Source organism: Callorhinchus milii, unplaced genomic scaffold, assembly GCF_018977255.1.
Source record: "Callorhinchus milii isolate IMCB2004 unplaced genomic scaffold, IMCB_Cmil_1.0 Scaffold5, whole genome shotgun sequence".
Classification (NCBI taxonomy): Eukaryota; Metazoa; Chordata; class Chondrichthyes; order Chimaeriformes; family Callorhinchidae; genus Callorhinchus; species Callorhinchus milii.
The window spans coordinates 31,786,920-31,801,869 of record NW_024704746.1 but is presented as its reverse complement, the minus strand read 5'-3'; the positions used below and the strand labels follow the sequence as shown (position 1 = coordinate 31,801,869).

At 38.3% G+C, this 14,950-nt stretch overlaps 1 protein-coding gene across 1 annotated transcript in view; it reads right to left on the bottom strand.

The window, feature by feature from the left end:
• Positions 1-12,070: 12,070 nt before the first annotated feature.
• The window catches only part of pawr (PRKC, apoptosis, WT1, regulator), a 48,598-nt gene continuing 45,718 nt past the window's right edge, over positions 12,071-14,950 (bottom strand). Inside the window, exon 7 of the mRNA XM_042335050.1 lies at positions 12,071-13,408. Within this exon, the coding sequence (XP_042190984.1) occupies positions 13,322-13,408 (87 nt within the window). The 3' untranslated portion in view covers positions 12,071-13,321. The remainder of the gene's footprint in view (positions 13,409-14,950) is intronic.

The window sequence follows — 14,950 nt, the reverse complement described above, 5'->3', positions numbered from 1 at the left end:
AGCTTGCCAGGAAAGGTGGTAGGGGCAAGGACATTAGACTCATTTAAAAAGCAATATATTTAGTGGGTGTTCTGAAGGGGTGAGATCAGATGGCTCAAAGGGCCTTCTTAATGCAGCCCAATCTTGTGATGTGACGTTCACTCTACACATGAAGTAGCTTTACTCAACATGCAGAGGGATACCTCAAGGTGATGGGAAAAACATCTACTTGCAGCTTGCCATGCTTTGAATTGTTGTCTTCACATTGCAGAGCAGCTGCACATCAATCAGCCTTGAAGGCATAGACATTCATCATCCCCGCACAAATTGCTATACTACTTTGGTACACTCCTGTTTGTATGTAGAGGATGCGGAAGTTTATTCAAATAAAGTGGTAGATCAAATTTAAGCTAAGTGAACTAATACTTGATGCCTTTATCGCATACGCAAATGACTGATACTGCAGGAAATTTTAAGGCAGATGTGAAACTATGGCATATACACTCACACACATATGAACTGTATCATGTTTCTTCGTTGTCCCAGTGAAATGCCATCAACCATTTTGATATCTTTATACAGTAATTACACCATTTGCACCCAGCTCACATCTTCCACTGCTTCTGGCAGAACTATCACATCAAAGGAATTGATTCTGAACACTGTCGCAGCGCAAATATCATTACAAACACCATACACCTCCAGGTTTCTTCAACTTATTCATTCCAATAAATATTTTCTTGTAAAAACTCGCCTCCATTTCTGACCTGCAGTCATCAAGCTCTGATCTCTCCTCGCACACAGACACCACCATCAGCTATCCTCAGTGGTCAATGAGAATCTAACTTTAATCAGTATTTGAAGTGAAAAAGAACACAGCGAAGGCCTAATGTTTGTAATTCTATCTTAAATTCCGATGGCTTTACTCAAACGGACCTCTCATTTACATCACCTGAATTCCTCCCTGGAATTTTTCCAAAATCAACTCCAGTTCCAACTCGTGTTCATTAGACCAGAAAGTCTCCATGGCCACAGCTGTACTTTGTTACAAAACAATTCGACTGCACACACTGGGTTGAAGGCAACACATTGTATTTATTTACTGCTGTAAACCTCATCTTAAGCAAATATTTACTTCTACAGCAGTCACTGATTTGTGCATACTATTTATTGATAATTATTTATAATAAAAAAACATTTCCTTATTTTATAGCGCGTTCCCACATTGAAGCAATTATCATCAACTATAGTGACCAATTTTGATGAGCAAATAAGACAGCAAAGTTCAACAAACATCCAGGTGGTGAATGGTCACTTAATCTAGATGATTGTTAACCAGGATACTGGAAGAGAATCTCTCGTCTTTTTCAATAGTAGTATGGATTCTTGACTATCCACTTGAATGGTCAGATGGCACCTCAGTTTAACACAAGGTCCATTCTTTAAAGGGGAAAGTTTATTTTATTTATTTTGTAAAAAAAAATGAAAATCCATGATTTAACATAGCCTTGGTGGCATGCAGGAAATGCATGCACTGTATTGCTCACCCAGGTTATTGTCTGTGAAATCACGAGCGCAAAAGAAGTCTAGCAAGTCCAGATCAGAGCCGAGAGGAGTCACTCACTCACACGATTAGCTGGAAAAATGCTGAGGAGAAACAATGTTCCTAAACAGATTGTGGTAGGTGACTACTGCTAATGGTGGAAGAAGTCAACCACTATTTCAGGAAGCTAACCAATAATAATAATAATAAAAATAATAAGCTCCTGATTTGTATGCTAAATTGTTTCGAAATCTGCCATACATATCTCAGCAGACCAACATGACAATAATGAGTTACAAATGCAAGGCGTACACTGAATTTGGCACAAGTTTAGGAATTTTTTTTCCTCTCGGGTTATCATGGTAAAGCCGAGAACAAACTTGACAAGCGTAACCATCTTCAAATTCCCTGAGCCGGCAATTCCATTGTCAAACAGAAACCTTTCAAAGTACCAGTTGGTGGGTCAGCAAAACAAATCCACCACTGCTGACTAAATAAATTGCGGGGGTTATTAGGCTGAGGTCTGGAGCCCAGTGTATGACTCACAAATGGTTCGAGTTCAGAGACATGAGCTTTTGGACTAAACAGGCCACAGACACACAGGAATTCCCATGCTTCAAGGTATACCGCACTGCAATCCCCAAAAGCTCCCCACAAATTGCCGCTCCAAAACTTCCAAGAAAGAGTGACTAATGTTCCCTCCCTTCCCCTATCCGCAAGTGAACAGGCAAACTGCAGAAACTGTCAGAGGTGCAGTCTTTCAGATGAGCTGTTAAACCGAGACTCTTTGTCTGTTCCGATCCCATGACACTATTGGAAATGAGAGTTGCTACCAGTGGTGTCCTGATGATGTGATGGGTTTCCTCTAGTGTCAGACATTCGGCTGACCCTAAACAAATGTTGAAAAATTTCACCATAATAGCGCATTATAACAATGCAAGTTCTTTCTTTTGATTTCATCTAATCACCTCGCAATATTACTTTGCAAATAAGGCAAATGTTAACCAATAACAATACGCTTCGAAGTGTTTTGAGATGCAAATAAGGCAAATGCAAGGATAATTATTATTATTATTACAGGCCCCCGATGGTTATACATTCCTAATGTTTTGATCCTAGAATTCAATACTTTTTCCTAGAACCTCTTTATTTGATAATTTCCAAACCATTAGTTCCAGTGATTGATGAAGGCGACCAAAGTAGTACTTATACCTAATTTAGTAACAAAAAGTCCTCATATGACAATCTGCTTTAACCTGGAATATATACAAGGCTCAGGTACAATAACCATAGATAATGGCAAGTAAATCACTGAGTAGCTCTGGGCCATTTTGTTCATGTACATCTCAAACATGAGGGAGGTTTTCCAAATGTGCCACGAATGATTTAATTTTCACAAACCACAAGTTGCTGGCACGGTATTTTGTTTAGACCAGTTGTCTATCTGGTGCCTGTTTGATGGTTTATTAATTTAAAAAGCTTACGTCATTCATTTCTATCATCACACGTTCAAATGCCTCATGTCTGAGTTTTATTTGGGCATTTAAAGATTTTAACACGTTGTAGGTACCATATGGGCAATCCCACACAAAGCCATAGTTATTTATTCCATCCATTATATGTAATATAAATCCAAAAATGCCTTTTGCGAGTGATTTTATGTCTTTCGTTGGCTTACCGTATGTTCATCTTCTGGACATCACAATAATAACAGGGATTTTGCCTCAAAGAAACTAGTTTCAGTCTCCAGTTCAGCATTATTTTATTAAGTTATATGGCGTTTCCCTGTTCATGAAATGCAATTTACTCCGCATTAGGAACTACTGTTAACATGCCTCTTTCAAACTGAGGTTACTGCTTGAGCATTCAAGCTTTTTTATATATAAAATAAGATACTGTAGTTGTAGTTTATACTCTTCACAAATAATTAGGGTAAAATAGGTTGCATTAAACACTCCCGAACTACCTAACCACTAATCACCATCTCCCCGTCTCCCTTTCCCAAGCTGTTTATTAGAACCACCAAACCACTAAATTATATACATTCCTGAAAACTGCAATAAATTGCACTTGGCAAGTATACTGTACACTTAAAAAGATACTTTGAAATAAAATAAAAATCCATACTTAGAAAAACATCAAAAGAAACTTCTGTGAAACGAAGTCAAAAAGGCTCCTAGCCAAAATGTCTTCTGACTTTATGGTCACAGTAAGTTATTGGATTTGGAATGCCTACTTACTATCAGAGCTGTGTATCCTTCAGGCTGCAGAATGCTATTGAGCTTCACCAAGATTTAGACTTCACTCCAACTTCACTGATGATTCAGCACCAAAACGATTAAAAGCAGCTGCCTCCTATTTACAACATGGCTAACAGTAACAGGGAACAGCACGCAACACAACACAACAGTAGTTTAGAGGAAATGAGGTTACGTGTCCACTCTTCACTTGCTTTCAATATCCTTGAGTGAAGTTAAACCCTTGAGATCTCTTATTGTAGCCAATCTCTCAGACAAACTGCCTGAATCATGACCAGTAAGCAGTTAGCTTCTTTTTTCTCCACATATGTAACTCATGACACAGTATGGCCCGAGTCATACCCACCCATTTAGTTCAGCAATCAGCAGGCAAGCTTTCAGCCACTTTCTTTTTGGCAGCCGGGTGTCTGTCATATGCGGAAGCCCATCACCAAGATTGTAAGTAACTAATCCAAAGTGAGAGGTCCATGCATCTCATCTACACATGGAAATTCCCGAGATATTTATTGGAATGGAATGCATACTCTCTCCCTGGGGAAATGCATCCTGTTTCCCTAATTCCAAAATGTATTAGGCGCAGGTTAGCGATATCCAAAGCCTGGGGACCCCAGGGTGTGTGTAGGGGTAGTGTTGGAGTCTAACCAACTAAAACCGCATAGCTTGCCATTGATATCACTGTCTGGCAAGCATTCTCGACAAGTGGAGGTTTGGGCACTTACCAGGTGGATGGCAGGTACTAGGAACTCCCTACGAGTTTCCTGGAGGAAAACAGCTCAGCATGAAATTGCTAGTCACTACTTTCAGTCACTATGCCCTCGCCCTCTGGAATTCTCTTGCAAAATCCCTCCACCTCATCTCCTCCTTGCTTTGAAAACCTTTGATTGCACCTTTTGCCACCTCCCCTCATCTCCCTCCTCGCTCAAGCTCCCACTTTATCTTTGCAAAGCGCTTGCGAATGGCCCAATAAGAGTGCAAATTGATGCACTTTGATGCAAATTTATTACAAAGTTACAAGAGAAATCTTTATACAAATTCTTATATAGTCGATACCATGTTTGTCAAAACTCTGCTTCACATGCCACCCACCCTGAGATAATTCACTCCACTGAATTTGGGGTGTGAGGGGAGAAAGAGATACCCGTGACGTGCACAATACAACTTCGCTTACTTTCTTATACATGCAACTGAGAAGAGGTACAATCATGTAGTTTCCAACAATAATGGGTCAGCTCCGATCTTGATTTACTGCAGGAGATGAGAAGGTAAAAGCATGTCTTAGAGGAGTTACTCTTCCCTGTTCTCTTTCTGTCTGGACCATTTGATTTCTGAGGTAAATCCTCAGCAGTGGTTTGCCTTTTAAGACAATAACTGACAGTACATTGAGCTGTGCAAGCTGTAGTTCTAGGCACCACGCCAGAAGTGTTCCAAGATTTTTTGGTGATCTTTCAAGACTTTTAGGTTGGCTTGAACTTGCTCACCAGAGTGCTTTTGCCAAGAATGTTAGTTCCAGAAAATTTGGATGTTTACAGGAACCCTGAAATTCTCAGAAAATTTAATCTCTGCATCCTTTACCCTTTCCTGTTACCTCTGTAGTAGAAAGTCCAATGGCTGGCTCAAGCATTTCCACTAAGGACTGAGGTCAGTCTTGTTCTGTAGCTGCTTTACTCTAGTGACTTGTCTGCATATCAACTTTACATAAGAAATGGAATGATATTTCTGCCTTCATTATCTAAATGTATGTTCCTATGAGCAGTGAATTTGGCTTAAAAACTCACTGCTCATTTTTGGACATAAAAATATTTGGACATAATATTTTTATGTTCAAAATTCCTTCTGAATATTATCTACTTATTCAGGCTTCTGTACAATTTGTGGAGGAATGGATGCTTTGCCCTATATGGAGATATTTTATGTGAATGCCACTTCTGTTCTATTAGAATTGTGCTCGTGGATTGCTTTATAAAGCCCACGACAAATATTATACTGTAAAAGGAAATGGTTTGTTTTACAAGTTCTGCCGACTGGTCTTGGTCGATCTGAGGACACATTGGATTGTATTCTTTCTGCTTTCCTCAGTGGATGGGATGAATTGACTTCTATCGGTGTCTTGGGATGCCATTCTGTGGTCTCAGGTAGAAACTACAGCTGTTCTGTATTGGTATGCTGTTCGTCTTACAATGTGGAGATTTTGTCATTCCTGTTGTGAAGATGAAGGTAAAGCCATATGATTTGGGACAAGTTGTGAAATGTGCGATTATAGGCATTACTGCTGATAGTGACTTGATCTGAGGGTTTACCATATCATTTACCAAGAGCTTGTAGTATTACAAGGATTTTTTTGCAGCGGTTGACCAGAGATTTGGGAGCAGACCTGAACACTTGAAAATGCATTATAAATAAAATAGTCTAAATAATTATTTTCTTTTACTATTTTACAATAATATTCCAAGATTAAATGCCATCTTCGCCAAAATATAACCACAACTTACCTTCATGATCTTCTTGTGCCTGTTTGCCTGGACAGAAAATCCAGTTTAACTTCCACAACTTGAAGATGAATAAATTAACCTTCTTTATTAGTTATATCAAAGCAGTTACTTAGCTCTTGAATATCTGTTAGAACATGAGAGGGAGTAAAAGAGATTAAAACATTCAACAGTTCTCATTTAATTGCAAAAAGGTCCAGTGGTTTTTCAATTTCTTCAGGGGCACAGCCATTTCCCATTCGTCATTTTACCAAGATTCAATAGAACAGTGGACACGACCACTGAGATGAAGCAGTTTACCAGAACAAACTCCAAGCAGTAGATGCCCGTTGACTCTGCATCACCTGCAGTACAGAGCAAGCTTTACAGAAATCCTTTAACTAAAGCACATATTTCAACTTTACTGGCCAACCGACATACAACGCTTCTACCTTCTGATTCCATTACATACAAATAACTGATTCACTCTGCAGACAAAGCCAGATGGTTTCTGTCTGGGCAGAATTTCAGTTGCCATCATTGGCCTAGTGTCTTTGCACTCGGGAGGAGATAAATCTACAAAACTGGTTTTTCCTGTTCACAATCCAATGACTCCGCCTGTGGGTACTTCAACATCGAACAACAACATAATCATTTCTTAGGTGTAATGCCCTAGGGCCTACATGATTGAATGGTGTGCTAACCCTCATGGGTGACAAAAAGCCTTGTGAATGCGGTGCAGGAAGGCTGCCTTGGAAGCATAATGTAGCTTAAAACAGCAACTTCAGGAGAATAAATTGGGACTTTTTTTTAAAAAAGGTGGAAATCAAATTTCTTAGGCCACGCCATCTCTCGCAACAAAAATGAAAAACTACATTTACTAACTGTTCGACAAATTGTGCAACTGGAAAGGAAGGGAGATTGAGCTCTGAAGAGGAAGCTTGAACCCTGTAACTGGTCAATCAAAGCCACTGGAACTGTTGCAATTGTAAACACTTTGGGTGTGGTGGTACATAATGGCTCCCATGAACGACTTCATTTAAATTGCAGGAGCTGTGCTACTAATGATAAATAGATGCACAATGCACATGTCCCATTACACTGCAGATCCACCCAAAATGATAATACAGCTGACTGCCTTGTTTTTAAGTTGTGTTCATTCAAAGAAGGGAGTTGCTCCTGGTTGCCTGGCCAACAATCCTCCAGGAAAATGATTATTCACCTTCTGGTTACTTGTGGAGCACTGCCGTGTGCAAAATTGGTTGCTGAGTTCGTCAACAAACAGTCACTTTGTTTTCAGAAAAACTCTGTGAAGCGCTTTGAGACATTGACAAAATAGGGTGAAATATCAAAATGGAAAGCTTTTGTTACAGCGCCTTTACAGTTGCTGAGTATTTTAGCATACAAATACCTCTCTGCCTCTTGAGAGCCAAGAGGTGAGAGATGGAGGTGAGAGACAGAGAGATTAAAAACAAGGAGGGAAAGAGACAAAGACACAAAGTACAACAGAAAATTCTAATATAATGAGTTAAATGTCAAGAGGCCTGGAGAGAACAGTAAATGGGGAAGAATACTGCACAGGAAGCATGAAAAAAACAGCTGAAGAATGGGAAGCAATAGCACTTTCTGCAACAATACACTGAAAAGCAGTTCCCAGCAGGATTTTTAATGCTTCAGATCTAGAAAAATGTACCTTTCACACCACTACAGGTTTCACCTTTGCTGCTCCTTCTAAAATGTGTCAATTTTACCAGCTGGATGTACTGTGAAATGCTTTTGAATTGTTTTGTACTTCAAGGTTGACTGCCTTTTTAAGAAAATTAAAGTGGTAGTTGTCAAGACAAATTAGTACTTCACCATTAGAAAGAGAGGAAAAATGTCAACACTATTGTACAGATCTTAAGTACTGAGATAAACCTGCCATTTTCTTTGTTCTCTAGCAATTTCATCCACTTTATGTGGGCACATGGATTATGAACTCTGTTACTAACTTTAAAAGCCAGCTTGATGCTGAACGTTTAAACTTGCTCTGTGCCTCATATGGCTCTTTTTGTTAACAATTAAGAAGTCAAAGCAACTCCTGCAATAACTATTCGCGAGAACAATCCTCAGTTATGAGAACTGAAGGTGCACAGAATGATGGCTGAAATTCTTTTATGGGATGAAAAGTAGCTGCCAATGGCAATTAACCACAACAGTAAAATAATAGAATAATAATTAATAATCCTTGCATTTGATATAGCACCGTATCACTTCGTCAAGACGTCTCAAAGCACTTGACAGAATATATTGTGAAGTGGATTGACTGTGTATTTATGGGCAAACGTGTGCAAAACTTTGTGCAATTAAATGCTTTGTTTTTTTTGGTGGGTTCATTTGAAAAACAAGTGCCACCTGTGAAAATTAAAAAGTAAAGAGACAAAAAGGAAAAATATGAACTGTTGATTTTTCCTCACTGAATACACCCGAGATAAAAACTATAACGCATGAGGTTAACGAAATCACTAAGATTGTTACTGTAAATTTAAACATGCACATTTCATGAAATTGTTGACATTTGCTAGCAATATAATCTTACTGCTGACTATAACTCAAGTGACAGCAAAGGTGTTCATCTTTCAGGTCTATAGATGGCACTATTGTAAAAGCAGCAATTTTATATTCTATGGAATCACTTTGGATTCCTGCCACATGGTGTATTGAAATGTCAATAAAAGCACTTACTGCAAATAAAACTCAAGAGCTCACATATCTTAAAACAATAAGAAAACAAAAACATATTTTATAAAATTTGACTTTTTGGTAAAATAGTTCAAGATATAAATCCTTAATCTGATTTCAAATTGATGGTGTTCAGGGTAAAGACCATTTCTCTTACAAATTATTATGGCATAATCTATATTTCGTTGTGTTTTTTTTACCTAATCTTTGAGCTGCTGAACTGGATATGCAAATTCCTCTGAGGATGGGCACATTATGATAAGGAAGATGGGTGTTTTCCGTACATCACCTACACGGAGATCCTTGAAAGGCCGTGTGCTTACAACGTTCCCATGGTACATGCTGTGACTATTCATGAGCAGAGAAATGGTTCAATGAAAAGGCACAAGAGAAATTTGTCTTAGATCATATGGAAACCAACTGGACTGTATTTTAAAGAAACAGGTATATCTTCTTGTGCAGAGTGGATAAGATATGTTGCACATACATTATATACCAAGATTATTAATGGTCATAACAGAATGCTAGATGAGAATTTGTTAAAAAAAGTTTATCATAGTGGAAAGGGTATTAGAATTCAAAATAAAAGACTTATGTTCTTGTTCTCATGGTCTATCAGACTTCTAAATGTAATAATCTCTTTGTAGAGCAAAGAAAATAAACCCATGGTATAGCAAAAGGAGTGGAACATTTTAAAGATTGTTCTACATAGGGTCATAGTTTAAATTCTTGCTGGAAACGCTACTTCTTGCCAGATTCTTAATGATTTTTTTTTAAAACTATATGCCCTCAGGACTGAATATTTATTGTGATAATTTAACATTTTCTACCTGTTGGTTCAGATTATTTCCAAGTCAGTCAGAGGATGTGCCTGGTGAAATGAAGAACTCTATTGTTTTCAAATCTATATCCATGTTGTAGTTTAAAATAAATCAGCGTTTCATGTAACAATGAACATATACTGTTTATGGATACAAGTGCCATAAGTGTTCAATGGCTTCTGGAAGTTATAAGACACGGGACAGGTATTCATTTAGCATTCAATTATTGTTGCCTTCTCTGACAAAACTCAATTTGCTAACTGAACAATGGGAATGCTACATTGAAAACAGGAGCATTCTTCATTTCATTTCATAGGTGTGCTTTGTGGCTAATATTATAAATGAGATGAAAGTTAATGCTGTTCCTCCTATACCAACTTCTAAGTTAAAAATGAACATCAGAAACCTTTGATTATCGCCACATTGAGAATTCACTTTGTTCAAAATCTCATGTAGATGATTATGCAGCAGGTAGATCATGTGTGGAAAATAATGATGCTTCTTCCCTTGACCCCCACCAATCCAATTGAGGAGTACATTTCACATTCTTTATTTTCAAATATCCCAAATTGGATATCTGTAAATTGGATCACATTAAAGAGATAATATACAATAATAATCCTAGCATTTGATGTAGCACCTTATCACATCGTTGAGCTGTCTCAAAGCACTTCATATGATAGAGTGTGAAGTGGAGTGGCTGTGTATTTTATGGGAATAGCAATAATACACTGCAGGGAGCCACGGAAGTAAAGTAGCAGGTCGATTGAAGGTCTTATGTTTCAGTTAGACTGTCCAAGCTAAGTTCCCAGCTATGATAAAGGCACCTATATATTATTGCTTAATAGGTGTATTGTTGCAATCAGTCATTTTCATACTAATGACAGGTCATTCCTCCTCCATTTAATTGTATGAACAGCGAATGGATTACAATAACAAAATTAAATTTTATAGCGCCTTTCACGTCAGGCAGACGTCCCAAGGCGCTGGACAGACGGACCCGAGCTGAGGGTCGGGGTGGGTGAGGGTGGAGGGCAGGGATGGAAGCAGGGAGATCGAAAGCACGGTCGAAGACGAGGGTCTTGAGGTGGGTCTTGAAGGTGGTGAGACGAAGGGACTGCGGAATGGAGTTCCAGAGGGTGGGTGCAGAGTGGCGGAAGGCCCGCCCACTGATAGTGGGGTGAGCGAGGCGGGGGACGTGAAGCAGGCCGAAGCCCACTGAGTGTAGGGAGCGAACAAGGCGGTAGGGGGTTAGGAGGTCGGAGAGGTAGGGGGTAGCAAGACTGTGGAGGGCTTTGAAGGTGAGGACCAGGATCTTCAACTGTATCCTCTGTGTGATGGGAAGTCAGTGGAGTTGGGCAAGGATGGGGGTGATAAGGGTCGCGGAGCCTAGTGCGGGAGAGGACACAGGCTGCAGAGTTCTGGATGATCTGCAGCCTGTGGAGGGAGGAGTTGGGGAGGCCGACAAGCAGTGAGTTTGCATAATCGAGCCTCGATGTTATGAAAATTAGCATAACATAACATGTAGGAGCAGGAGTAGCCCATTCGGCCCTTCGAGCCTGCCCCGCCATTCAATCATGGCTGATCATCTAATCTAACTCCAGCTAATAACCTAACCCTGCCTTATCCCCATATCCCTTAACCCCTTTTGCAATAATAAATCTATCTATCTCAGTCTTGAATATGTTCAAGGACTGAGCGTCAACAGCCCTTTGGGGTAGTGAGTTCCATCCATTCACCACCCTTTGAGTGAAGAAGTTCTTCCTCAACTCAGTGCGAAAGGGTTGGCCTCTGATTTTAAGGTTGTGACTCCTGGTTTTAGTTTCTCCAACCAGGGGAAACAATGTCCCACTATCTACTCTATCATGCCCTTTAATGATTTTATAGGTTTCTATAAGATCCCCTCTAATTCTTCTATATTCTAGAGAATATAGGCCCAAATTGGTCAGCCTGTAGGAAGATCTTGAGTGAAAATATTTAGAATGAAACAGGTTATGTAGGCGAGTTTTACATATGGCTAGAATCATTTCAGAATAAGTTAGATATATAAATTAGAAGTGGCTTGAAATGGACAAATGTATAATATTAGAGACTTGAAAACACAATGAATTAGTTGGTATTGAAACATGCACAGAGCAAATTAAACTGAAAAGCATATATTATGATGTAACTAGACCTTCTTTTCTTCCATCACCTCCCCTCCAAAAAACTAAAGGATTTCTATATTTTCTTATACTAATCTACATGAACACAAACCAAACATGAATGACACAATACAAATTGTAATGTGCTGCTGACTTTATTTTGCATAATTTTATCTACAACAGCATAAACAGCTTATAATGTACCATCCCTTATGGTGCACTAAATTAAGCTAAAACAGGATTAATGCAGGTCACAATTCTTAAGAATTTTATCTTAATAGCAATCAAAACTCATTCCCCGCATTGTATATTTACATGCTTGCCTCTATCAATTTAAAAGCTCCAGGCTTTTAATTTTCTACTGAAAAGAACACAACTGAAAACAGTTTATTTTTTAAAAAGTAAACATTTTTTTCTGTGAGATTATACGATTGTTCAATCTGGTCCAAGAACAGGTCACACGTTTAAATAAGGCATTCAATCTAAATAAAACAGGTTGATAAATTCTGATGTAGTATTCATATGCTTACAAAATGACAAACATTTAACATTGTGGATTGTTGTACGTGATATAAGTAAACATCTTCCTGCTTTTGGAATGCATTTATTCAATAAGAAAAGCTATGAAAGCAGCCAACACTATCCTGTAAATGGAATTTAGTAAAGGTCAGATTATAGTGATGGTCTGTATGCATAGGCATAGCAGATAATTTTAAGATGCATTTTTTGCTTAAGAAATTCCTATCCATACCTTCATTAAATAGGAAACTATCTTTTCTTTATATTTAACCATATGATGTTGAATACACAAAACAAGATATAATTGTATATAAATGATATACATCACATACAAGTGCAAAGATTTATCCATACTGTAAATGGAAGGCCTGCTTATTATATGAATGCTTCATATGGTTATATTTCTTGGGATCAATGCTGCCTAAACCTATTAAACTGTAAAGCAACTTTAATTTCTTAGTTTTAACCATATAATTTTGAATACACAGACAATTTCTTAAGATAGTGGTACATAAATGATCCGAGCATACACTGAAATACAAGGTTTTTAAATCCATAATTTAAATGAATGACCTGTTTACACTTACGAATATTCTAAGAAAACTTTGAAATTATCCAAAAAAATCCAAGTGTTGGTATATGAAATACTGAGACACAATTAGCCACTAATTCAAAATGTTCATGGTTAACAATGGTTAACAGTTCTTATAGTAGAAGCACAACACTCCCAGGCAAGAGTAGTGTGAACTCGGAAGGATTTTTCTTCAAAAGTCTGTGCTTTTTCAAAGCTAATTCTGGGATAATAAAATCCACATTATCAGTTAAACTTACTTGTACGAAGTACAGTAGAAATGACTTGCATCAATAGCTTCTACCTGGTTAACTGTCCGACAACTTTCAAAAGGGTCTTGTTCTCTTGTTTCAGTTGATCATTTTCATCTTCTATTTCATCCAAATCCTTTTTGGGTGGGTGGAGAAAGCATAATACATTTTTATACTCGCAATTCAAAGCATTAGTGAACTAAAGGAATTTGCTTCCTGTATGCAGACTAATAAGTGACTACATTGTAATTTGAGCAGTAGCTTTACTGTTTTATTTACAAGTTAATTGTACAGATAATATGGGCTCGTCACTCCCTAATGTTACTCAACTGCAAATCCTCTAAAATTTCAACACACACAGCAATAGTAAGAGGAGGAGGAATGTTAGATTAATTACTTCTGCCCTCTCAATCTTTAATTAAACTTCAATCTCCACTACTCATATTATGATATGAGAACATTACAATTCAGCAAAGTGCTTCCCTCACTTTCAACTGAATATATATATATTATTCTAAACCCCTCTTCAGATCTTTAAGGGGGTGGTAGCACTAATAATACTATTACAGCAGGAGCATTGGAACCTAATACAATGAAAATATGTAGATCCAAATCCTGCCAAATCAGAGAAAATAAGAGACAGACAGAGGGAGCTTTATATGTGGAGAATGAAACCAGAAGCCAAGGCATATATCATACCTGCTGGAACTCAACTAGACAATCTACCTGAATTCAGTTTTGCTTCTGAACTGAGAAGATTAATTTGTTCAGTACCAAGGAATGTGCTGTCAGAGGCAATGAATGCTAGCTGATAATCAGGGTGCGCTGGTTATTTTGCCTGGAATTAATCTCATCAAATGTTGGACTAGTCTGAACCCACTAAGTTCACTAATTTCTGATCGATGCCTTCTCTTTGGTCACTCAAACAGACATATAATAAGTTTTATCAGTTCAGCTTTAACAAAATGATCTTGTGAATGTTTTCTTTTGTGTTTAATTTCATGCTTAATCTGTGGGGGCAGGAGGAATGTTTCTGTGCTGAGCTGCACTCCAAGGTCTGTCCATATTGAGACTAAACAAAAGCATCAACATTCTTACAGCCAGGATCACTTTCCCATGAATGAGTTGTTTGTGTCAAGTTCTTTTATTCAGCCTAAAGCATTGCAAAATTGCTGAAACAGAAGACACTGCAGCCAGGTGTCCTTTGGAGGAATATGTGGCACTCCAAGGCAAGTTTTAAAACCAGGAGCTAGGATCAGCCGAACAGCGTCTGCACCATTTAGACTTCATCAGTGCATTTCATGGCAATTGTGCTGCTTGATTCACAGTACTTGCTCAGCTATTATTACTTGCCCAGCTGGGACCAGTGTACTCTGCCCATTATAACGTTGGTTGTAGGCTGTGGGACATATCTTCACCTTCAAGACTAGATCAACAATGTTTAGACAATTACTGACCTTGGAAGCAATTATTCCCCTCTCCCGCAAAGATGACCTTTCCTTTTTTTAAAAAAAAGACAATCTACCCTTTTATCCCATTTTGAAAGGACAAATGGCTGAATGGTTCCACTGGAACTTAAGCACAGGATGGGCCAAATAGCAACATTCTTATGGATCTATATGGCACTGTACTTTAAGTCCATGGTGCTGTAATATAAGAGCAAAGTAAAAAGCAGATG